Source organism: Diorhabda sublineata, chromosome 5, assembly GCF_026230105.1.
Source record: "Diorhabda sublineata isolate icDioSubl1.1 chromosome 5, icDioSubl1.1, whole genome shotgun sequence".
NCBI classification, from domain to species: Eukaryota; Metazoa; Arthropoda; class Insecta; order Coleoptera; family Chrysomelidae; genus Diorhabda; species Diorhabda sublineata.
The window spans coordinates 19523889-19551858 of record NC_079478.1 but is presented as its reverse complement, the minus strand read 5'-3'; the positions used below and the strand labels follow the sequence as shown (position 1 = coordinate 19551858).

General features: G+C 34.3%; 1 protein-coding gene across 2 annotated transcripts in view; it reads right to left on the bottom strand.

Moving 5' to 3' along the window:
• LOC130443769 (serum response factor homolog) overlaps positions 1-27970 on the bottom strand; it is a 258199-nt gene that overhangs the window by 173639 nt on the left and 56590 nt on the right. For both annotated transcript variants that reach the window (XM_056778577.1, XM_056778576.1), the window contains exons 2-3: positions 22389-22506; positions 20021-20154 (exon numbers count right to left, since the gene is read on the bottom strand). In XM_056778577.1, the coding sequence (XP_056634555.1) occupies positions 20021-20154; positions 22389-22506 (252 nt within the window). The remainder of the gene's footprint in view (positions 1-20020; positions 20155-22388; positions 22507-27970) is intronic.

Here is a 27970-nt window from a genome sequence, read left to right as displayed (position 1 = left end):
TTATAGATTTTTTTGTCAAAATATCACATCTTTCTAGCTTGAACTGGTGGATATTATGCACAGTGCAAGTTCCAAAAATCTTTTGCAAAAACAACAATAGAACAAAGAGCATCACCAGTACTTGTTCTAGAAATAAGGACTTGTCAAAATAGTATTTTCTTCCAAAAATTTTGAATCGTCGCCAAATAAAAGAATTCTCGTGAGAAACAGAAGAAGAATGGATCTCGCGGTAATTTTGAACAAGGAAAAGCTTAAAGAATGGAAACACCAGAGTGATATTGCTTGATTAGGAAGATTTTATGAAAATATGATGAAAAAACAACAAAAATAAGTCTCTAACAGTTGGACATATACAACAAACAACCCTTAATAAAAATAAAATAAGTACATACATTCACCTTTTCCAGTACCACGGAAAAGATTAAGAAACTCATTGGATAAAACAAAAAATGCCTGAAAATTAACGGTGTGAAACGGAAGAAGCGAAAAATCAAGTAGTAGTTGAATTGGACGGTTATTTTTCGACCCCAAAATATTTTCCAATGCCTATTTAGAAAACCCATGTTCTTCTCTAAGTCGAAGCTCTCATATTTATTCTATGTTTGTTTAAATCTGCTCTTATTAAATCATTGTAGGAAATATTTTTACTCTTTCCACATGTCCGTTTCTTTGGATTTCAGATTTTTATATAAATACATATAGAAATAAACTTTTGAAACGAATACCTAGAAGTGTCAGACGAAAAAGAAACATTGGCTTAAACATAAACGGAAATCTTAGAAAGAGCTATAGAATCAAGTACCTTGAATTTATCGTTATCAAAACACATCAAAACATTACTTCTCTGGAGGAATTTTGGCCGCTAAACGATATATTTTTGTTTAAATATTCAGAAATCCGAATTTTGCAAATAACTCGAAATCTATACCAAATTTCGGAAAAAGTGATGGGATCAAAAATGTAGTTTAAGAAATTTTCTATAAAAAAGATTTCCTGTGATTTTTCCCAACAGCTGTCATTTCTTTGTAAAATGCGCTCAAACTTCGGGGTGGCATCTTACTAAAAAGTTTTCGCGCCACGTAGAGTCTGAGGGAAATTACGTCCTAGGCCGAAGAAGAAACTGTTGTACCTCCTCGAAAACTCAACATTTCGGGACGAAAGAAAATGCATTTTAGTCGTTAGAGTCAACTGACTTTGCACAAAAATTCAGACTTGTAAAATTTTTTTGGAAAACAACACGAACGTGATTGTTTTTGCTGGTTGCTTGGGCGAACTTAAAACACATGTGTCTGTCACTCTGCTACACCCAGCAGCGAATCCTTGCTTGAGGTCGTAAATTGGACAATTACCCTTAAAATGAGACCAATTATACATTTCAACTCACTCTGTGATAAGAAAAAAAAAATACTTTTTCTAATGTTAGATTTTTTCATAGTTGACAAGTTTGGTAACTTTTTTATAAGTTGTTGAATACCAACCATTTTCGCGAAATAATGAGAAAACTAAAGCATACATTTTGTAGTTGAGTTGTCAAGCATCAATTTCCTCCCCAAATAAGTTTGTAAAACCTTCGGTTTACCATAATAGATTTGAAAACTCGCCAAGAGTTCCAAAACGATATTTTTTTCTTAAATCTTTTTGCGATTTTTGAGAGTTTGATTTTAACGCATCATACGAGTGGTAAACGAAAGCTTACGTGATACAGAATCGGATGAGCACAGTCATCCTCTATACAGATATCCATTACAAAAAAGAAACCTCTTTCTACTGGGAGAGTTTCTTCAATACATCAGCCGAAGATTCTATGGGTGTAGAGGCCGCCGTCGGAGCGAAACAGACAGACGGCAAAAGACATCTTATTGGTTCACGTGTAAAGTTTTCACGTCAATTGTTGAATGAAAATTGTGAAAAAAAAATAGTGAAAATGGCAGGAAAAGAGCCTTATGGGAATGCTTCAAGGTAAAAAATAAATTGGGTTTCTTTTTTAGTAGGTAAAGTGTCGTAAATTCCAGCATCAAAATATTCTTCGATTAGTGAAATGTTGAATTGTTTTGATCGCGATTTTCTTCGATAAATATGAGAATAAAAGAGATTCTTGACGAGTCTGATGTAAATATTCATAGCAAGTGTAGCCCAGAGTCTCAAGTCGTGAAATAAGGTTTTATTACAAAATGTGGTTAGGATAGCAGTTTAGTTAAGTGGACAGGCATGCTGGAGAACAAGGAGTTGCTATATATTTATAATTTAATGATGGATTATACAATATTAAACCGTCATCTCGATAAGCCAACTAAATTTGACTCTGTAAAGCCTCTATTTCACAAAATTTATCTGAAAATAGGAATTTTGGCTTTGTTCGAGTACGGTTTCAGGTATTCCCATTTTCCAAAATTGTTCAATGTGTTTTTGGAGAGACCAGTCCTGCAGGAAAAGACAGAGAAGATACCTCGACGAGCACGGAATTCCTCTTGGAAGAAATGCTCGAGAGTGATGATGAAATCGACTAGATTGCAATTGATTTCTTATAATATCGATTTTCAATATTTTCTCTATTTTAGATAAACATTTAAATAAAGTTCTCACAAGAATAGCGTTTTTAAGGATTATCCTTGTCCCACACTTAAGTTTAGAGTATTTACAATATTCAAGATTTTTTTGTAGGTTACAAAAAATCATATTTGAGCTTCTCGAAGGTAATTACCTGCTCGGCATTTTTTGAGTTATCCGCAAAAAATGCCCTGTTGAAAAAATTCAGTAACACAAAATTCGCTTTTTGTAAGTAATTTTGAGATTAGGAAAGAATCACAGGAAACCTTTTTTGTAGGAAATTTTTTGAACTACATTTTTGATCTCTTCGCATTTGTCTAAATTCGGCATAGATTCTGAGTTATTTGCAAAGTTTTGAAAGTTTAAACAAAAATATATCGCTTAGCAGCCAAAATTTTGATGTTAACTTTCACCGTATCGATAAAGCATCCTGAAAACTCCCTAAATCCAGAAAATCAGCGACATAACTAATTTTCGTGGGTTTTGGCTCTAATTGGGCTGTACTCACTGGACTATGAGTTTCAATTAGTAAATAGAATGGCGTAAATAGAAGCCCATTTCGTTTCTGATAAAACTTCGGTCGATGCGACATTTTTTAATAACAAAAAATATCTTATGCATATGTCCACTTCAACTTTACGTTTTGACTACATATTCTTAACTGTAAAGCAAGCGTGCCTTTCCTCTAGACTGCCAATCAATTGTTGCAAATTACCTTTATTAATTGTCATAACTTCCTTCTAACGGAAACGGATATTCGTACATGAAATGTTTCATAAGTGTCTATTTAAACAAAAGTAATATCACGTCCGTATGAAAGGAACACAAATTATACTACAATAAATATATTTCCTTGCCTACTTAATTTCATGTCTGAATCAATTATGTATGAAATTTATAAACGATTTCTCTTAATGACGTTTATTTTATATTATAGAATAACCACAAACGACAATGTCAATATGAGTGAAATTTTTCGATATGACGATAAGAAATATGTTTGTAACAATTTTCTCTTAGTGTCAAATTCAGTCGGCAATATTTATTACAGCCAGATTTTTCAGTCCGTAGAGTTGAATGTTATAAATCAAAACGGCTGGTTCTTTTAGTACGAAGGCCTATTTGCTATACATATTTGTTTACATAGAATAAACTGAGATTCTGGGTCATTCCTTCGCATTTCTTCTTTCAAGTTGAGTAGAGCTTGTGAAAAATAAGTTTTGAGAAGTGTTGATGAAATACAACATCCTTGTCTTAGGCTTTTGTTGAAAGACAGAGAAAGGCACTTTCCAGTAAATATGGCTTCAAATTATTGCGGAACGCGGAAAAAGCTTATATCGATTTGATTTCAGTTAGCAAGTGATTACGCTTTTTTTTGTATTGTAAAATATTGAGCCTATTGAGATAACCCGCGACCTTCATACCTCGTGTATCACGTTGGACACAATATCAGAACTGGGGTAGGAGATACTACAGCATCCCCCTACAGTCCGGACTTATTACCTTGCAACTACAATATGTGTGAACCACTGAAAGAAGATCTCGGAGGTCAAAAATTCAACACCGACGACGAGGTAGAAAAGTGCGTAAATGGTTGTTCAAGGAATTCTTCGATATCCGCAAAGAAAAGCTTCCAAAGAAGTGGGAAAAATATATAACTAGTGAGGGGAATTGCCCAGAAAAACTGTAAATTTTTTGATAATAAATAAATGTGTCAGAACAAATTTTAATAAAAGTTTTAATTAAATATAGAATATATTTTGAACTTAGAATAGTTAGAATAGTTAGAGTAGAACTGAAAGTGCTACTTTGTCGGACGAATCTGAAAATTGCGAGACGAGCGAAGCGAGGCGAGCAGCAGACGAGTCCAACAAAGTTGTATTTGAGCCGCGGAGTACACAACAGTTTTTGATTTTTTTGCAGTGTACCCTTTGTTTTGTTTCTTCAGAAAATCTGAGCTTTGGATATTTGTTGATGTGAACATCTTGTTTTATTGCGAGAGTACTTTAATCATCGAGAATGTAGACCATAAAGTAGAACTTTTCCAGATTTTAGATTTTTCTTAAAAATAAGCGAGCACTACGTTTTCCGTGCGGTTTTTCACCTTTTTCTGGTGACATCACTCCATAAAGAGCTCATACTGTTTTTCATACCTTTCGTACGAGATTTATCCGGCAACGAATTAAGAACGGCCGCATTGCCTTCTTCGGTGAGGTGGCGTGGATTCCAGTAACTCATCATCGCTGATGTTTTCTTTTTCATCATCATTCATTATTATTCATTAATTTAGACAAAACTTCGGATAACAAATAATTTCAGAAAATTAAAAATTTAAGGTTATGCAAAATCATCGAAGTAAAACTGTCAACTGTCAATATTGAAGTGGCTAGAGTCACATTTAAGGAAGTTGAAGTTGTCTACTCCAGAGCGTCTCGAAAGTGTTTTGCAGTACGGAACTGTCACTTTCGCTACATAGAACACTCAAAACGCTCCATTCAATATGTAAATGAATACAGAAAGAACAACTTTCAGATGGCGTCGTCTAAAAATAGATATTTGTAGAATTTTTTTTGCATGTTATTGAAGAAATCGTACCAAATAATTTCTCTATTCAGCAGTCTAACTTTTTTGAGTTTGTTCAGGCTAGTTCAAGCTAGGAAGGTCGGGTTATTCTTGAAGTAGATTGTCATTGGACAAATCGCTCTGGATATGGTGCAATATACCCAACAGAAGCTTATGCCGGTGTCACGAATCCAGGAGAGTGTTTAGTAACAGTCCATTACCACTTTATTGTTATTGTTTTTAAAACTATATGGCTATCTCTATAGATTGTTGTGTTATGTCTTTTTGTTAAAAATATTTGAATATTTCTCGAACAAACCAGAAATTATTTCAAATTTAAGGTAACGCATCGGCGGTACTTATCTCATCCTGAACCGAAACAAGTTTAAGTGAAATTAAAACGATTTTTTTCATAAAATAATATTCGTTTGGTACCTAAAAACAGCATTTTTGGACAGCAATTGGACCTCAGATATTATAAAGTAAATGAAATCTTGGACGGCATCTTGAAATTTTATAGACATTTCCGAGGTAGACTTTCAAATTTCATTCTTTTCCCAATCCTTTTCCCTACTTTTTCTTTACTGACATTCATTTGGTAGAACTCCCAAAACTTTTGTAAATATAAATGACGACATAAACAATTTTTGTGGCGTTTTTTGATTTAGTGTTGGTAAAAGCTTTGATTTAACTTCGACATGAAGTGTTGATACTGGAAATGTATACAACATCCGAAAAAGTACAGAAATCGTAAGCATTAGTAACCTGTCAATCACGCGTCTCGAAATAATTATTCATAAGTAATCAAATAATAAGTTTTACTGAACTTCCGAAAAACGCCAATTAAATTTATAGGTGATGTCGATATTTTTGATTTTCAAGCGATCTCGCAAGGTCGAAAATCGCGGTCATTTCGTGCGCAGGTAAGTAGGAGCATAAATATCCGCCATTTTGCTCGGTCAGTGAATTAGTGGTAAATAAAACATTGCAAGCTTAAAACATTTTTTGTGGTTTGGTTTTTTGAGTTAAAATTAGAAGGAATACTTTCAAAAATTTAAATAGTTATTAAATAATCCATTATTTCGTCAATTGATAATTGACACAGGCCCTGCCAAAAAGATGGAACCTTTTTAAAATAGCAACAATTATGCCATGCAAAAATTTTGTCCATTAATAATAATCTTGTGCGAGTCAATACATGGTGCAGCAAGCACAACCAGTTTGCTAAATGGTATGATGATGGTACCGTTTGTGGCCACTTCAGATGTTTCGGAAAAATCAAGGGCAGATCGTTCGACCATATGGTCGGCAAAAGACATATGGTTCGAACGATTGCACACTAACGGCCGTCAAATAATAATTATCACCTATTTTTTTCACAAGGATTTTCATTTGATCAAACGATAAAAGAGGCCTCAATTTTGGGAACAACAGTTTCGTTAGAATCAGTGAGCGACGTCTTCAACTATGCCCGTGAAGTTTGTATGGCCAGTTTAGACCGAGCATATGAAGATGAAGGCCAAATTGGTGGGGATAGTTGCGTCGATGAAATAGACGAATGTAAAATCGAACGAAGAAAATACAATAAAGGGAGCATGGTCGAGGGTCATTGGATATTAGGAATGATCGAGCGTTGTGGCGACAGCTACCGATTGGAGCTATGTCCTGATAACTCTAGAAGTGCCGAAGCATTGATGGAGCCAATAAAAAAAAATATCAAAGTCGCGACTATCATTCATACTGACTGCTGGAAAGGATATTTGGCGCTAGAAAGTGAAAGCTACCAGCACTTTACAGTCAACCATCAAAAGCACTTTGTTGACCCCAAATCAGGGGCCTACACCTAAAAATATTGAACCCAGCTGGAGAAGAGAAGAAGAATATCGAGGGGGGAATAAGAAGTTACTTGGACCTGTATCTTCGTGAATTTCTCTGGAGACGGCGAGTCCGACAAAAAAATGTGGATCCATTCGATGCAATCATTGTAGATATAAAATTTTTGTATCCTGGAAAGAATGATCGACCTCCAATGGAGAGGATGAGGAAAGTGACTAAATTTTTGTGGAATAAAATCGCTTTTCACTTATTTCTATTGTTTTTATTGCTCCTTTGGGAACGGAAAATACGTCGATGCGATTCGGTCAGATTTGGTTAGGTCCGGTGCGTTTACTATCGTATTTATATTTTTCTTTCCTTTTTTGTGACACGAATATGCCTTTTTTGTGCACGATCCTAGGTATATTTTATTAGTCCCTATTCGATTGTGACCATTCCCTATCAATTTTACCTTCCAATTCCTCTTGGCGTTTTTCGAAAGTTTATCCAGTTTTAATATTCAAACAATAAAATAAAGCGAAATTAGAGTAGAGTTCTTGGAATTATTTTTCATCACTTCAATTATATTATCAGTCGTCTTTACCATCTCAAATATGTATAAGTCGAATTACTTTTCATATTTTACTTTCATTATCGTTTGATTTTGTATACGAATCAACAAAACGGTTAAAGTAGATTTTTTAGGTTTTTAGTAAAATAGTAGGTTTTTATGAAAAATTCGTCACCAATGGAGAGAAATGATAGGAACTTGTTTGCAGAAATTACAACTATTAACACGTAACGTTGACATTTTATCATTGTCAACATAAAAGCTTTAATTAGGTACCTACCCGTATCTTGAAATTGACCATTTTTAGGCGCTCTTTTCAATATATTTTCATAATGATCCGATCAATTCAATCCATACAATTAAAAACCGAACTAGTTCCATATCAATAAATCAATAATTACGAAACAGAAGCTACAAATTCCTCGCAGCATCAGATACTCCCTTCCTTTTTTTTTAACTTGGCGTTTTAGCCAGTCTTGTTATAGTCTGATAGAAAGCCGACAAGAATAAAAATAACAAACGTATAATAAAAAGAATAAAACCAGTAATTTTCGACCAGAGGCGCTCGTTGGTGTGGTTTAATGTCAACACATTTCGAATATTTTTCAACTGTTCATTGTAAATTGACGAACCGTATACAAAAAAATAAAGATGTTTTCAAAAAAATTAGGAACTACTATTAGTTTATTTGAAACTTAATCAATTACACACTATCTTTCTTTCGAACAGAATTTTTTGAACTAGATTACGTTCAAAAACCTTTTTCAAATCTCAATTAACTGTTTATGTTAATTAAAACGATGTATTTCAGTATTTTTAATTATATAGACGTCCACCTGTGAATGAAAGAATTTATGACAACAAATACATCACCCAAACTTTATCTGGAACGAAAGTTCTTAAAAAGGGAGATTGAATCCCAAATACATTGTTTGCAAAAAGTTTTTGACTTTATAGAAGGTCATGAGGTTTAGATCAAATATTAAATTATGTTATAAATTCGAGAAAACGCTTATAGCTAAACAAAGCTACCGCGATCATTGTCTTTTGTATTTTTGACACCAGTTTACTAGATCCATCCATATCGTTGTTGATTTCTCATTTCGTTTTTAATGGTATGTTCGCTTTTATTAATTTTCTCGTTAATCAATTTTTATTATATCGACCTGACACTACAAAATCAGCTGTTTCTTGTTTATTTCTTCTATTATTGGTTCTGGATTTGTTAATATTCTAAAAACTTTACTACTGTTCTATCAAATTAATAAGCATCAATTGATCAATCGGTAATGCAGCTCGGAGAGAATTTAAATACATGTCACTATTTAGCAGAATACGAATCATGAGATGATTTGCTAGGAGTTCTTCTAGACGCGATCTTTCAGAATGCTTTTCCAAGCTCTCCAGAATGTTCTCCTCCATTTTTAGATTGCAAAGTATCCGGAATTCACGTTGAATAGTTTGAATCTCTAATTTTTGCGAAGATTTTTTCAAATTCTTCCATATATCCTATGATTCCACAAGGGAAAATTAAAAAACTAAATTATTGTTTTCAAAAATGCATGAAAGTCTTTCTGATATGTCCAGCCTAATCTTTGAAAAGTTGTATCTGATTTTTACAGCAAAGTCTTTGTTTAAAAACGTGGTATCACAGAACATGGCATACCAGTCTACCTGTTTGGTACGGAAAATTATTAATTTTCCAAAAAACTTTAATGCTTTGTACCAACTTAACACGATAATATCGAATATAAGTTGAGTTAAATCAACGTCTTGTCGTTCCAAAGTGTAAACTTAAGCCCAGCCCTAATATTTTGGATTTTACCAATAAAGGATTAACCCAGAATCATTTAAAATCAATTAAAATAAATGACCAATAATTGTTTCAAATATTTAGTTATGGCTTTAGATGTGGGATTCAGATGTAAAGAACAAGTACAAGTTATTAGTTTGTATTACTAATATATAACACAATTTTAATACACCGAATTTAACTTGAAGGTATAAAATCAACTCAAACTTTCCGTAAAAAAAAATTCTAGTAATATGTTTAAACGCTTCAGGGTATATACGACAAAGTAAGAATGTTCATAATGTTTTAGAAATTCCAAAAATCCGTGAAAAGTAAAAACGTCTGTTGCTAAACCTAACCTAACCAACAACCAATACGAGGGTTCAAAAGGGTGGCCATCATTTCCCCAAACAAACAAAATGATAATCCGTCCACACCAGACTGACCGATACCTGAACTAATGGACCTGAGCCAGGAAATTCTAAGTAACGTTCTTAATGTCCAAACAGCATACAATTGAATTATGCCGTCTACTTATAATTAATTATCGGATTGTTTTTATTTTGATTCCAGCTAACGGAAGACGGTTATTTAATGTCTCTTAGAACCATCAAACTGATCAAGAAGATCAGATAGTTGAAGTAATCATTGTTGACTAAAGTGATGCCTCTTTAATAGAGAACAACGTGCAGTCAAAAATAGAGTCTACAGCAAATGGTCACCCTAAATTGAATATTGAAAAAACAAAAAATAGTTGAAAATATTAATGAAAACATTTATAGAATTGCAAATTTATTTTAACAGAAAACTCATGAGAAATATCTTGGAGTTAGTAGATTTCTATTATTTTCATTCATTTGTCCCTGATTAAAATCATCAGCAGCTACAAAATATTCTTCAATTCCTTCTGGCTGATTTAGTATCGTTTGTTGGAATTCCCTACTTTTTCAGGGTTATATTGCAATTTTTGTAAAAACGTTTGAACCGACTTTTCAAAACCCCATTACACCTCTCGATACAATTTCTTGCACGGCCATGTGTAATGTTATAATGATATTGGTGTGAATTTATTGCAAGTTTCCATATGGAAGTCATGAACCATTGTTGTTGGGGATATCATGAATCACCTAATAACCATGAAGTGTAATCCCCATCATTATGACATTTACTTAACTTCATGTTTGATGGAGTGTCTCCAGATGAAAGCATCATGACTGGAGCCTGGACATCTGGCATTTATATTTGAGATTTTCAAATCATAATCACAAAAAATTAAATATTAATTATGATTTTCAGAATTACGACAAAATATTTTTCGAGTGGAATCCTTGTTCTTCTGTTGCAATATGTGTACAATCTATTGCACCAATAGCCCCTGGAAATTGGGTTTTAATCATAAATCTTTCCTTTATTCGATTTTTATCCAACATATCAATAATCAATTGTGTTACTTCAGGCACATAGACTAATACTGATACTTTGTTGGGACATTGATTGAGTGACTGTCAAATAACTCTTTGATATGTTTGTCTTGCATATAATGATAAGGCTGCAAATATGTTTCCCAATGGTTTTATAACTATGAAATTATTGAAATTTCTCAAATATGAACCAATTGCATAAAACAAGAAACGAACTAGTTTCTTATTCAAGCTGAACAATTAAAGTGTTTACCAGTTAAAGATAAAGGATCTACAGCATCCCTCATAAGTCGTCGTCGAAGGTAAAACTCTCGGTGACTGGCTCTACGACTTTCTTTATTAGCTACATACCTAATAACTTAGACTAAACAACAGGGTTCACTGCAGGGACTTCTTTAAAAGATTAAAAATTCTCACTCTCACTTCCTTATTCATCTTTGAATCCTTTTGCCTAATTCGTAAGCACGCTTCTCCAATTTCAGAAAGATTTTTGCACGGCTATGAGTCAAAATATACAGAAGAAACAGTAAAAATTGACATAATCGGAAATAAAAATTAATCAAGAAGTGATAGAACATGCAATACGAAAAAGTAACTTCAGAAATGACTAATTCTAACATTCGGAAATTTAGGCGACAGGAATGAAAAATCTAAGAAGAGTAATAGAAGTGACAAAAAAGATAAAATAATAAACGTGGATAAAAGAAAAGTATAATACTTATTTTAAAGCATTTTGAATCGGTAGCATATGGAATAAAAATTATAAAAGTTCACAACTTAGTTAAAATTTGTTATATGTTCCACCGTATACGTATAAAATTAACTATTATTCGGGTACAATATGAAAAATTTCTTTGGAAACTAAAATTCCATCATTAAACGGACCACCCAGTAAGAATAAGAAACAATAATACCAATAATTATACACAATTACATTACTACCAATTTAACAGAATCACGAGTTTGGGCTCGCTTAATACCATTCTGATACAAGGCAATGATCTGTTGAAGATGATACAGGTAGGGATTGAAACCAAGAACGAAAGAAAATAAAATATGATCTCAAGGTTTAATTTAAAATCATAACTGACGAAAAATATGACGAATATGGTCAATAAAAATGTGGAAATACTGCAATTGTTATTTATTTCGTAATAATACCCATATTAGTTCGTCTTTGTTGTGTCGAATCCACTCAACTTCTTAATTTATTTATTTCCGAATAATTTTATTTCATTCAACAAATATGTCTTCTGATTACACACCCGTTCTAATCACAGTCAGCACTCAAATAATAGTAAAAAAAATACCATTAAGATTAGGCAAAAAATATACCAATTGGAATTACTTTCGTGTTTATTTGGATAGCTTGCTGGCATCTCCAAGTTTCTTTAAAAACTGAAGAAAACATTGATAATATGGTTGAATACCAATTAAAGATGAATTTACCACACCCAAAACTCTCTTGATGATAATTGTACAAAAAATTATGTACAAACGGAAATTAAGGAAAATTTGGCAAAGAGCACACGCACCCGCTGACAAGACTAAGTTACATCAGGCAACTTTAGAACTGAAAACACTACTCAACAATAATAAAATGATGAAATACAGAACTACCTCAAGACTTTAATAGAAGCAGCTGATTAGGAAAACAACGAAAAAACTGAATAGACCGCAACTAACAAATCTTCCTATCCGCACTCCTTAAGGTCGATGGGCAAAAAATAGTCAAGATACAGCATGTTTGCGAAACACTTACAACAAGTTTCTCGTCCCAACCCCATAGAGAACAACTTCAATATTGAGACCGAAGTCAAAGACTTTCTGGAATCTCCATATCAACTAGAGCCTCCCTCGAAAAATTCATCGTAAACCAGGTCAAAAAATCGATACAACACAATCGATACAATACAATCATATACGTAACAGACTGAGAATATTCCGGTTTTTTCATCGTTTATTCTCTTTGATATCAACATCAATTATATATGGCCCCTCGGCTCAAAACCCGAAAAAAAAACTCCATTATCCATCACTTCGACTGCTAAAAACAGCGTACGATGATCTTCTTGAAATCTATCTCAACTTCCTCGATAATTCCCCCATCTCAATCAGATAAATTCCGACCCCCAGCACCCACCCTATACAATTCGTTGATCGTCGGTGTTGCAGGTTTTCTGCGGTTTCCCTGCAGCCTGGTGAACCGGTATAGGGAATAATACAGCCGTAGCTGTACCTGCACTCAAAAAAAAACACAAAATTCCAAAAAAACAAATAGGGAAGGATCGTTTTTGCTTAAAAGCCTCACTTTTGTTTTCATTCGGCCAGAATCTTCCTTTAGAAATACAATCCAACAAAACCACCACAACCCCAGCCCTCCAGAAGAGCTATTCCTATATCAAGACGTACTCAAACAAACCACATTCCTTTCAAAAATTCTTCTTATCCTACCAAACTTTAACTAACGTTTGGTAAGTTGTATTGGATTTTTATTGTTGTTTCAAGAACAACACTAGATTTTTATATGTTGATTAATTTTTAACTTTTCTTTGTATCAAATTTATGTATAAATATATTTGAACATCATCATCCCTCAATATACTCCAGTTGAGTTTCAGACACCGAAAATGAGGACGTCAACAGAAGAATTTCTTTAAGAACTTTCTTTTTGTCCTGGGTGATTTTCAGGTATTTTTGAACTTAACTCTCCGTAAGTTTTTTATTTTCCAAATCCAGCAATTTTATTTGAAGCGATCGAATATCAATTTAAAATGACTCAATGATGATCTCTTTATGTTGAGATTTTTTTCTTACTTACTTTTGAACTGCTCTGAACTACGTCATAGGAAATTTTTCGAAACATATTAGTCAGTAAGTAACGCGTAGTCTGGATTGCCCTTTTCTTGCAGTATTGTATATAGTTCTCTTCATTTTATTGTGTTATCTACTATATATTTAGTAACTATTCGTTTTCTTTCAAATTAGGATATTCTAGACGTATTATCGATGGTATTGTGAGATGAGGTATACAAACTGTGAAAACTACAAAACGAATAGATTTTTTTATTTAAAATACCAAAAGCCTACTCTGTAAACAGAAAAGTTTTGCTATGAAACCGGAATCCGTATTCCTACTCTTACGAAAAAACAAACAAATGCGAACTGATTCATATTAATTATGATAATATTATGCTACATATTTCTTAGACTAGTATAAACTTAATTGCACCTCATTAGATGATATAGACTCTACGAGAAATTAGATTCTTCGTTTTCTGGTGAGATGGTGAAGACTAAGACATGATTTATTTGAGTAATAATTGAACAGTCTGTCTTTTCACTCTAGATATAATATAATACCTAATAAACTCAAAGCATTTGAATAAACTGCTAAACGATGAAGCAAGAGGCAACAAAGAAGACGAGTTTGAAGAAGAGGAAACAGTCAATGAACCAGTCTTGGTAGAGGAAACACCATCGAAAATAGAAGTAGAGGAAATAACAAATAATATGTTGAATGGCAAAGATTCCAATAGAAGTTATGTGATGAACCCTTAAGGGCAATTATCTACCCAGTACATAAGAGGATGTGACAGACTGCGGGAATTATAGGGGTATCACTTACATACAATGGGGTTTCAAACAGAAGAAGACCACTAGTGATCAAATTTTCATTCTGAAGGCAATCCAGAACGGTAGCTATGTCCGAGGATTAAACCTGAAGCTAAGTAGAAAAAAAATTGGTTTCAAACACTAGCAATACTCAGAATACCCAAATGACACTGCATGAAGTAGCCGTCGAAGGATGTTTGAAACAAAAAGAGGTTTAAAGCAAGCTCTTTCAACAGTGCTGTCTGACCTTGTATTAGAAATAATCCTGACTAATAGTGGCATGCGAACCCAGGTGATTATTTACAATGACAAAACACATCCTTGACGTGGTACTTATAAGTAGAACGAAAAAGGATCTAGAAAAGAAAGCAAAAGAATATGGACTGCACATTAATGAACAATGAACCAAATATATGGAGATGGAAAGGGATCGGAATAGCTGCAAACAATTGAAACTGACGACAGAGCCAAATAAGGAATATATAGTTCAGGAGTTCGAATACCTAGAAGTGACAGTGACAAACTAAACTAGGGAAATCGACAAAAGACTGGCGAGAGGGTACAAAACGTTTGAAACCGTAGGAGGACTATTAAAATCAAAAGATATTTCAAGAGCCACCAAGTTACTCATTTACAAGATAGTTATACAACCAACGGTGCTGTATGGCAGTGAGTGTTGGATAATGAACAAAATAAACATATGTGAGAGAAAGCTACTGAAGAGGATATTCGGATGAGTGTAGGAGCAAGTGGAAGATAAGTAGAGAAAAATGTATGGTCAAGCTGAGATGGGATATGTGGTCGGAGCAAAAAGACTCCGTAGGTTGGGGTATATAGTCAGAATAGACTAAGATAGTTGAGTGACAAGATTCTTGTTAATTGGGGAAGGAGCGAAAAGGAAAAGAGTGCGCCCACGTAAAAAATGGAAACAGCATATATAAACAATTTGTATAATGAATAGATAATCAATTTTCAACTATGGGTGAGGGAACTGAAAAAGCGGAATACACACCACACATATGCACCTCGCACGGTGCGATTATCATTTTTATTTCCAGTAGCAACGTGCGAAATGCATGCACGCTGCATGGTTGTGGCACGTGCTAATGGCACGGTGAAAGAGGCGGGAACATTTTGGCGCTCAGTTCATTGGAAAATGTCATCGTCGCCAAATGATGAAATGCTGTTCTTAGTTACTTAGAAAAATAAATATTAATATTGGGAACACTCTTATTGGCGCTAAAAAGTTGAGAGTAGACAACAGTAGAACAGAAAAGTTCTAGTAGTTGTACTTCATGAATCCAGTGGTTTTCTTAAGGTATGTAATATATGAATGAATAAAGGTTTTTGCAATATACGATATATAGGAACTTATCAACGCAGTACTCCGTGGGAGTGAGAGCTTCAGGGCTGTCTGCATATGGAAATGTGTTTTACACATGTGTCAACTCAAGACTCAAGTTTCCCGTAGCGCCAAAACACGGCACAGTGGAACACAGATAGCGCTACCTTAGATCAGAGGCATTAAGTAAGTTGATAAGATCAAAGAAGTTATTTGGAGCATACAGAATTAGAATAAAACGAACAATAATACGAAAAACATTTACATACGGAAAAGAAATTTGGGTTTTAACAGGCGCTGAAGAAACTAACTGGTTATATGGGAAAAACACGTGTGATATTTTTGTCGATTACAACATCCCCAATGGCTCGCAATTGCAAGGAAAGAGTTGTTACCACTGACTAGTTTCGACGTTATTACGTATTAGAGTGGTATAGCAAACTCTCGTTCAAGTAGAGACCCGAACTGAAGACAATGCCAAAGAGTCCATCTATTTGGTTCATATAGTTAAACATTCCCCGGATAGCAAGCACTATTTGGTGACATCCTCCCAACTGTGAACCACTGGTTAAGTAGGGATCAAGCGTAGTTGCTGGTAATGTAGATAACATTTCGATGTTATAGAAAAATAAATCAATTCTATATATATTAACTCAAACACAGAAGATCACACATACATTGCAAAAAATACTGAAACTATTTCCCTTTGTTTTATGTTTTATTTTAAAATTTCTCAAGTTTTTGTTGGGAATTCGACGAAGATTTAACATCCGTTTCCCTATTCACCTTCGCGGTGAGAAACTGAATAAATCTCACACATTCGAAAAATATGCGTGAGGTCCATTCTCCGACAATGAATTATTCAGTTTGCTGTCCTGGTCGCTGTTTAAATTTCTGGTTTCTTCCGTCGCGATCGGTGAGAAGATACTATTTACTACATCGCACGAGGAACCTATTTGTTTACCGATCAATTTTCAAAAATCACACCGGAATATTAATTCGGACCATTCAACAAATCATGATATAAATCTTAAAATCACTTTCACTTCCTATTATCAGATACAAAAAAAAAAGAAAAAAAAGATCGTGACAATAGGCGAATATAAACAAACCAACTTTTTTGCTTATTCCATCACAACAGTACTTACTTTTTAATATACTGTGGGTACAAGGATATCAAATATAAAGTGATGCTTCAAGCAGGTCTTTCACTTTTTACCTATTTTTTGCTTTCGTTTTCCAATCTTGAATTCCTCTCTCTCTCTTAGGTATTCCATCACCTCTGCGTACCATCTTCTCCTTGGTCTTCCTATATTTCTTGTTCCTCCTTGTTCTATGTCCATCATTTTTTTGGTGCTCTAAAATTGGGCATTCCATATAGAGTTCTTAGTTCTGATTCTTCAAATACTACGGGTACCCAAAAGTAACCGGAATAGCATTGCCATGGGTGGAGCTTTTGTAGTACTGATTTCTGCCGTTAGGGCCTGTCTAGCGCAACTCGTCGCCAGTACAGTGCCGCGCGGGCCGGTGACTTGCCACGTTCTGTTCGTCACTAGTGTGAGTTTTTGCTAGTACTGTTTCACTGCTGCTGCTTCGTTTTTTTATTATGGCAAATTTAAGTGAACAACGTGCCGCTGTTAAATTTTATTTTCTACTCGATGCTGAAACTGTTGAAAACTGCTTACAAAGATGATGCTATGGGGAAAACTCAAGTATATGAGTGGTTGTCTCGATTAAAAAATGGCGAGATGTCGATTGATGACAAACCTCGCTCTGGACGCCCATCAACTGCCCGAATCGATGAAAATCTTGAAAGATTTCGAGAGTTTGTGCGCACAGACCGTTAATATACAAGTCATCAACTGTTTGAAATCAGTGGAATATCTTGGGAGCTTGGTTCAGCGAATTTTAACAGAACATTAAGGAATGAAACGCGTTGCTGCGAAATTTGTTCCTCGGGCTCTGACTGACAATCAAAAAGAACGTCGAGTGGAGACATGTCGTGAACTGAAATAACAGCTTGGTACTGAACCAGATTTTCTTTCAAAGGTAATTACTAGTGATGAATAGTGGTGCTATGGTTACGACCCAGAATCAAAACAACAAACAAGCCATTGGAAAACACCATCGTCATTCCGTGTGAAAAACTGTCGCCAAGTCAAACATCAAAACAATGTTGATTTGTTTCTTTATGTGAAAGGAGTTGTTCACATAGAGTTGTTTACCCAGGTCAGACTGTCAATCAAACCTTTTATTTGGAAGTGCTATGAAGATTGCGCAACAGTGTTCGTCAAAAAAGACCCGACCTAGCTCCATGCGTAATAATTGAGCAGTATCTCTGTCTTTTCACTCGAGATATAATATAATAACTAAAGCATTTCAATGAACTGCTAAACGATGGAGCAAGAGGCAAAAAAGAAGGCGAGTTTGAAGAAGAGGAAACAGTCAATGAACCAGTCTTGGTAGAGGAAACACCATCGAAAATAGAAGTAGAGGAAATAACAAATAATATGTAGAATGGCAAAGATTCCAATAGAAGGGTATCACTTACATACAATGGGATTTCAAACAGAAGAAGACCACTAGTGATCAAATTTTCATTCTGAAGGCAATCCTATGTCCGAGGATTAAACCTGAAGCTAAGTATAAAAAAAATGGTTTCAAACACTAGCAATACTCAGAATACCCAAATGACACTGCATAAAGTAGCTGTCTAAGGAAGTTTGAAACAAAAAGAGGTTTAAAGGTGCGACTTTTTCTTGTTTCCACGCATGAAAAGGGGCATGAAAGGACGGCGTTTTGAAAACATTGAAGACATCAAGAAAAGAACGAGACAGAGCTGTTTTGAAATACTAGGATCGTTCATAAATGGTTTCTGTTTACAGTATCGTAAGTTTTTTGAAAATATATGAAGACTGAGTGAACTGGCGGATCGTATCGATACCCAATTCTTTGCCTTTGCCTCGGGGTGAAAATGTAGTCTGTGACTGATCTTTCAGATCTGAACCCAAATTGGTAGTCTCTTCTATATACTCTGAAACTTATCTATTGCCTTAGTCAAAATTTTGTATACCCCTGCATTCATTTCTTTTTACTTTATTGTGTATTGGTACCATTATTTCCATTTTCCACGTTTTTTGTTCCCATACACTGCTTATTGAATAATATATTTTCGTCTTCAGTGCAGTTTCACCATACTTGATTAATTCTGGCTCTAATTCGTCCTCTCTTGGGAACTTTTAGTTTTTTATCCCCCGATATTTTTCCACTTTTGGATTGTAAGCTCCTTCTGTCTGCGTTTAATGTTTCTTTGAAATGCTCTTCGCATCTTGGGATCATTTCGGTCTCATCTCATTATTCGCTACCAAATGCGTTCAATGCTTCCAACGCATGACGCGAGTATGATTCAACGCATCGTGTGATCGTAGTTCTCATGTCATTCGAATGTTTTGCTTGCAACATTGGCCAAAGAAAGTTTGTTTTTTGATCCGCGTCAAACATTAGAACGAAATTAGAACCAATAGTTGTAATACAATTACAAACACTTCTTGTTCTCTTGCTCGTGAATGCTACGTGGTTTGTATGAAAAAACAAGTATCAATCAGTTTATTTCGAAAGAATTTATATCTGTTGTATGTCGTTCATATCACTTTTTCTTTTCCAGCCTTCCTTCCAATGTTCCATGTTGGTACGCGAACGTCGAAGGCGTTTTGTAGTACCAACATTAAACTTTAAATTGAATAAACACTAACCAGATAGTTTCGGCCCTATGTTAGCTAATGTTTCAGTATAGACGACACTTCCATATCATTTTCATCGTAGTGATAGATTGTGGAATGTTGTTAAGTCATCTAGTGTCATAAGTCATAAGTGTTATTGACATATTTTCGTTATTTGGAATTACGTTTTTGTTCAAATTTTGTTCTTTGCAACAAGTATTTGTTTTAGTTTCCGCATCATCAGAATTGTTCGAACCAAAACTAAATTAGTTTGCATTTACGATTTAATTACCCTATAAATGTTTAGACGAGTTTCTTTGAAATGCAGAAGATATTACACGTATTTCTCAGATCTCTAAATCATCCAATCAACAATAAGTAAAAAAATATTCCTAAAAAACGAACTATCCTCTACCGCTGAGGGTGCGAATGCATATGCGAATGGGGGTGTTGAGGGTGGCCGTAACCTTGATGCGGAGGGGGTAAAGGACTCGGACATGCTTGTGAGTACCCTCCGTGTTGCGGCGACCCTCCCAACCCGAGGTGTGTTTGTTCTAAATGAGAATAGTGACCTTGACTTGCAAGAGAGTGGGGATGAGCATGCGTATGAGGCGAACCATATACCATTTGTCTTACTTTGGAGTCATCATCGGATATGTTGTAAGTGAGTTCCGTTTCTTCGAAACCAGTTGCAGACATTCTTTGGTCTCCCCCTGCAGATCCTGCTGGTGGGTCGGGAGAATTGAGGCAGGTTTGAATAAGGGCTTTTCCTGGAAATAAGATAAAACGTACTTCAAAAAATACGGATTTGAAATAATAATAAAAACAAAAAAGTTATCCTTTTCAGTCAAAGTCAAATTCCGTAAGAAATTGGATGGTGGTAAGTATGACGATCTTTCCAGTTGGACATTTGAAATCGGTAATTATTTAGAATTGGGGCACTAGGCAAAAATCGTTCCAAAAAATTTTTCACGTATTTGGGGCTGTTTCTGGCAAGGCAAGTAGACATATTATTTCTATTATTTTCGATATTAAAACTTACACATGATAAATCAATGTAACCTAACCTAACCACTTCTAAAACATTACCATTTTGATTAGGTTAGGTTAGGTTTCATTGATTTATCATATGTAAGTTGTAATGTCTAAAATAATAGAAATAATATGTCTCCCTCGCCTTAAATTTACTATTTTTACCCTCAGAAACAACCCCAAATAGACGAAAAATTTTTGCCTGGAGCTTCAATTCTAAATAATCACCTTAAAATCTTTCATGTCCTTGGAATATTTTACTTTCAAATTAGTGTAAAAAACAGGAAGCAACAAGTGAATTTCCGGTCGGTACTGGGTGGCGAAACTACGTCACTGTTTATTGGTAATAAATTTTAGAATTGTAATTAAAAAGCCGATGACGTTTTCACAGTTTTATTTTTTGCAAACAAATCGATGAGTAGAAACGACTATTCGATAAAAACTCAATTATCACGTCTCTACATTATTAGCATTCTTCACAAAAAAAGTCATTTCAGTTATTATTTTTTGTCGTCGTTACCACAAAAAGGTAAACTTATGTGATGTATGTGGAAATAGCAACATACTATGAACAAATAATGTAACCAAGACTTTTAGTTTCTTTCACAAGTATCGATCCATTAATATACGAGGTCTGGCTAGTAAAAAACGAGTAATACGTTGGGTATTTAAATATCTTGTCTATGCATGTTCCAAAATACGTTTCCGTCACTATTACAGTATTTGTGCAGTAGCGGTTTGAAACGAACGTGTTTTTTCTCGTGCCGAAAACCATGTGTGATGAAAAACGTATCAATTTTAAATTTCTCGTTAAATTGAAAAAAACTCAGACTAAGTGCTATAACTTGTTGTAAGAGGCCTATGGGGACAATTCTGTATCTTGTGCACGTGTTTTTGAGTCGCCCAGGTCGCCCAGGTCGCCCTGTGACTGTTTCAACTCCGAAAACAGTAACCAAAATCAACCAAATTGTGCTCGCAGATCGTCGAATGAGCATTCGGATGATTGCTGGCTGTAAAATGCCATTAAAGAAAAGGTTAGGAAAATTTTACACGAGGAATACAAAAAATTTTATCCCTGACCAAAAGCTTCTGCGTCAACGGGTCTGCTCGGATTTCCTTGAAAAGTTAATAAATCTATAAATCGTAAATTTTCCAACAGCAAGCGTACTACTAACTAATTTGACTGTGTCTGTAAATGATTTAAAACAATTGAAAATGAATGTTTTCTCATTAACAGTTGGAACAATTTTTCAGTATTTACGCGGTTCCAAATTTTCTTTAATCACAGTAGAATTGCACACTACACTTTGCATATGAACTAATTTATTGAGAATACAAAACTCGTATTTTTGGTGACATTCTTGGAATTAAAAGAAAATTTCTAACTTTTATTGGCAAATGAGGCACTTATAGATCTTATGATACATACGGCTATATAATCTTTAATACTAGGGGAATCCAGTCCTCTAGAGGAGTAATTTCTATATCAGAGCCAAATCAAATGAATCTCTTCCTTAACACGAAAAATTTCCTCAACCCTCTAAAATAAAACCAACGAACCAATAGAGGTCCCAAAACTTATATTACCTCAGGTGTTTTATGAAAATTTTAGGAAAGATTTAGATTATTTTGAAATAGTATTTCTCTTGAAACATAAAAAATATTCTAAAGATTCTTATTGTCAAATCTGATGACAAGATTCATCGTTTTCATCTACTGCAAATTGTTATTATTTTTTTTTTCAAAAAACTCATTAAAAAAGATACTAAAACTATTTAAAATATTGCTTGAAAAAACGAAAAGTATCAATTGACTATTTATTTCTTTATCATTCTATTCTCCTAGAGCGAACTAAAGTTGCACTTCCGCTTAGATTGAAAAGATCATTTTTCATTTTGAATGTATTTTAGTAAATTTTAACTTCGATAATTTCTGAAAATGTACTTGTATAATGTATATATATAATACTTGCCTGCTTCACTTGTTATCATTGGCTGTAACTTTCTAGTAGCGAAGGTATACACGTGACCAGTTTCTGACGCTACCAGTAGCATTACCTGTGTACCAGTAAGGGTGGATAATTCGTAAGCCTGCAACAAAGATTATAAATGTTAGGTTGCTTTACATTAGAGTTGCCAACCGTTCTGTTCTCCTAGGATATGTCCAAGTTTTTGTAGTGTCCTGACTCCATAACTCTAATGTCCCTCATAAATTCACAGGGGTCAAAAGAAAGAAATCGATTACCGCCAAAACAGTAGCTGCAATAATCTTAACTACGAGGATATATTGATATCTAGTTAGCCTAGACCAGTTCCATGCATGAACAAAATATTTCCTTACCATAGCAACGAACAATAACTTATTAGAAGTGTCAGTGTAAAGTTTGACGTCAAAAAAGTAAACCAATTAGTTACGCAATAAATTAAAAGAAAAAAGATGTCCACCGAAATTGTCCAAATCGAAAAATTATAGTATCGAGCCATCATCAAGTACCTGTATTTAAAAGGGTTAAGATGTAAGCAGATTTACGAAGATATGCTTATTACCCATCGGTGATTAATGTCACTCGTATGCGACCGTGAAAAATTGGACTGCAAGCTTCAAAAGAGGTAAATTTTCTATTGAAGATGATGACCGATCGGGAAGGCCAGTTTCTGTGTCAGTCCACGAAAATATCGATGCAGTTCATGACATGATTTTATGAGACCATCGTCGAATTGGGCTAAAACGGATATCTGAAGCACTGAATATTTCATACGAACGCGTTCGTCATATAGGTTACGTCAATTTGGACATGAGAAAAATTGCTGCAAAATGGATCCCCAAATGTTTGAATGTTGACCAAAAGCGTGCAAGGGTAGAAGCATCGCGTTCGATCTGTGCTCGATTTGAAAACGATCTAGACTTCTTAAACCGAATTTTACTATGGATGAGACTTGGGTACATTCCTACGATCGAAAGGCGGCACTCTGGTTCTCCAAGACCTAAGAAGTTTCGTGTCCAAAAATCTGTTGGAAAGTTCTTGTTTCAGTTTTTTGGGATTGCCATTTTGGATAAGGTAGAACAATAACTGTAGAATAGTATTCGACATTACTGACCACTCTTCGGGAAAAAATTAAAGAGAAAAGACGCGGAAAGCTATCCAAAGGTGTTTTGTTTTTGCGGGACAACGCCCCTGCACACAAACTTCTTGTTGCCATGCAAAAAATTCGTGATTTAGGGTTTAATTACTAGAACACCCCCCTTATTCACCAGGTTTGGCTCCGTCCGACTATTATCTCTTTCCTCAACTGAAAAAAGTTTAAAAGGTCGTAAATTTCCTTCCAACGAGGAGGTAATGAAAGCTGTGGGTTTTGGTTTGCAGAACACGAAGAAACAATTTTTTAAAGGTCTAGAGATGTTGCAGGTTCGCTGTAATAAATGTATCCAATTAAGAGGAGAATATGTTGAGTAATAAAATATTTTTAAATTGAAATTATGTTTAGTTCTATAGTAGGATAAGAATTTTTGCAATATATCCTCGTATATATATGGTCTAGGCAATTTAGGAAAAATCGCTTAGTTTTCCACGATATGTGTAAAATATAATTTTATATTTTTTATTTACAGTACTATCATTACATGAAAAATCACTACTTATCTCGTGGAAATCCCTCCCTGAAAGAAAAATGAATGAAATTTTTCGTGGGATGAAGCATATGCTAATTTGAATTGCGCTTATAATCATACACACATTTCCAACTATATTCGGGATGAAATTCCCTTGATTACAAAATTCCATTTTTTTTATAAATGAACGTCGACTTCCTTCAAAAAATAATGAAATCTACCCATGAAAAAATCGGCACAACCACATTCAACGCATAGACCAAATATTTTGTTATTGCTGCTAATTTTTTTATGAGGTCATAAGTCATGAAACCATTTAACGTATAATCTCCAGCTTTTGCACACACCATTTTTCGATAGTTCAGAATATTTTGGCACAATTACAAGAATCAATGACAATAACTCCTTTATAATTTTTTATGTAAAGTCACCAGCAACGAAGCTATGAGCAAAAAATGAGAAATTGCCCTTAAAAGTCGACATATATAAGTACTTGTTTTTGACCATGACAAAAAATTATTTTAGACCACGGATAAAGATATGTCATTGTTCATACTTTTCACCAACGAAATACAAAGTTTCACACATATCGTGGAAAACTAAGCAAAATGATTATTTTTGGGCTATCTCGCCTCGACAAATAACATATATATGAAGTGTGACAAATTTTATAATTATTTGCTTAAACAACCACAGATACTGAAGGGAATTTACTGGGGTTGAAAAGTATAGTAAAAATTAATAAGTTTATAATATTAGTATATAATAATAATAGGAGATCCAACCTTCAATTGTAAATTATGCGGTGGCATGCCTGGCAAATCCAAAAACTCTGTTGGAAAATTTACAGCTTCGCTGGCATCGCAAACTATATCAATAGATTTGTATGTTACCAAGTTCCCTGGCAACAACTGTTGTATCTTCAGATTTAAATCGTCAACGTCAACATTTTTTGCCTCTAAAATTGCTCTTTCTACAAGCCATTCATGATGTATGTTCTGTGTGTGTACATCGGGTAATATTTGTTCAATGAGAGCATCTTGCGAATCAATGATTGTGCAGAAATCGGTCGATAAATTTACGCATCCAGTTTCATCTATAGTAACTTTTCCATCACCGATATCTAAGAGTTGTTTTGAGAATGTTTCAGCGGATGGATTTTGAATAATTTGAACGCGCATATTCACTTTCAGCTGTACTTTTTCAACATTACGCCCCAATGGCGATGATTTTAAGCAAGCATTGATCTCATCAGCGTATGTTGATCGTGGAATGACGGGAAGTGTTTACACTGTTTCAGCACTGTGGCCATGGATGATTGTTTTTTTTATGTTGCACACTGCGTCAGGGTTATTTTGAATATTTAGTGGTAGTTTAAATTCTGCATGAGCTGTTCTGCCTCAATCCAATAAAGTTGCCGCAATGCCCGATGATGCAACGGCCAATGCGATGTTATTATTTGATCGTATTTCGGCGAGAATTAGCGAAATAAGGAATGTTTTGCCAGTTCCTGTTGAGCCTAACATTTAATTGAGAGTAAGTTATCCCAGCCAGTGATAATTGATTAGTTATCGAGCGGGATAAAAAATGATTAAATTACTATTAAAAAATAAGGGTTAGTGATAGAAGGGTGAAAATTTAGGGTTGTATGTATTTTTTAATGTTATATTATAAAAAAATTGAAAATTAAAATTTTGTCCAAAAAATAAAAATAAAGTGTTAGGGATGGACAACTCTTATCACTTAGGGGTATGAAAAATAGATAATAGCCGATTCTTGGACCTACTGAATATGCATATAAAATTTGATAAAAATCGGTCAAGTCCTTTCGGAGGAGTGTGGTAACTAACATTGTGACACGAGAATTTTGTATATAATATATTTGATTTAAAAAACGAATCACTTAACAAGGACGGCTGACACAAAACAAATTATTGATAATTTTCAAAACCTACAGTTAGGATAAAAAGATGAAAGGAGAAAGCAAGCGTTCGAATTCTTTCGTAAGACATAATTAGTGACCATATGCATATATTATTCGATCCTTGGACCAATGGAATTATAATACGGTTTTACAAAATACAAAAGGCTAAAAAAGTGCATCGTCATTCTATACTAATGATCCGAATATTGTTGAAATCCACTGACGTAGACGTTAAAATGTGATGGGAGGCATAATTTTTTAAACATTCTTGCACGAACTGAAAATTTTTAATAATTAATTCAAAATAAAAATTATAATATGCGATTATAATGTTAATAATATTTTTTAATCCTAGATGAATTTTTTTGTAAAATTGTTCATTCATAATGCAATACGTCGATGATGTATTTCTTGTCCCGAAATTCAAATATGTAGTTAATTCAATTGCGAACTAGTCTCGATAATTTCTGGACAAGTTAAGACTTGTTTTTGGACGTATCTCATTTCTCAAATATTCGTTTACGCCGAGTATTAGAGTAAGCAATAACTTGAGTGGAATGCATTTTAGAAGCAAAAATACCCATTACAACCCCAAAATCGTTCGTAGTGCAGTCGATTGCAGTAATAAGTTGTGTTTTCGTAACGAGGATTTGCAAGCTTATAAAAATGGATATTTAGAGATAGAGAAATTGTTACAATTTAAGAAAAAAGCTTGCAAAAACTAAAAAACAAACATAAAAATATAATTTCAATATACAGAAACAAATCACTATAAGTAACAAAATTATAGGTAATAATTTGTAAATGAATCCATAACAAAATTAACTAGTATACAGCATGCCCGGAATTAAATATTATTATTAGAATAGAAGTCGATTATAAAGTAGAAGCCACTTTCCAGTAAATATGCCCTCAAATTGTTGCGGAATGCGGGAAAAGATTATATCGATTTGATTCCAACTGGCAAGTGATTGTGCATCTTTTTTGTAATGTGAAATATTGAGCACTTAACTTATTCTGAACATGGAGTACATAGGTAAAGGTCGTGCTTCGTGTTCCTAAATGGATAGCCGTGCAACGACCTTTCTGAAATTGCAGAAGCGTGCTTACGAATTAGAATCAAAGATGAATAAGGATTCTGTTATTATGAGACTCCAGCCAAAGAAAACTAAGAAGACGAACTTGTAACTCAGCGACGAAGTTAAGGAACTGTTAATCTAATTTCCTTGAATTTAGAATCTTTTAAAGAAGTCGCTGCTGTGAGTACTGCTGTTTAGTCCGAGTAAATATCTAACAGCTCTCTTTTTCAGTTTGAAGAATCGCTCAAATTAAGTCGCACAACACGTACCCCAGAGGAGAAGGGTATATCGGAAATGCGACTCAATAAGGACATAATAAACTGTTAAGAAAGTGGATAAGTTTAGTTCTTTGGAAACTGATCTCAGCGCAAAACAGGAAGAACTTGTCCACAACAAGCTCTAAGAATTTTACAGATTAAACTTTAGTTTTAGAAACGTTGATACAGAGAAGATTTAAGGGTAATTAGGACACTAGATATGGTCCTATGAAGTGCCGTGAGACAGACTGTTAAGGAGGTGGATAAGTTCAGATCTTTGGAAACAGGAAAGCGGCAATATGTAACTTCCATTTCAAGAAATTGTCCAGAACTATTTCTTTCTCGCTAAATCTAGGTATATTCATTGTAGTTTTCAAATTCCTCTATGCACATTGTTTTTATGATGTTGGAAGTTATTTAGACAGAAATATACTTTAGTTAGTCAGCTCGATTGAAATGACATTATTCAGCTGATGATTCAAAACGGAACTAAATGTATTGACTCGACTGAACTTATGTTGTTCATTAATTTTTGCTGTTTGTCCTTTTTCATGTGATTTGAGTAAATCTGTCAGAAGTATCGGCCTCTTATAACCCCCGTGAAGAGACAGAAAATAGCTCTTTCGAATGCCATTTTTTGTTTTAAGGAACAAACCACTCTTGGTAATTATTCATCTTCAATTAC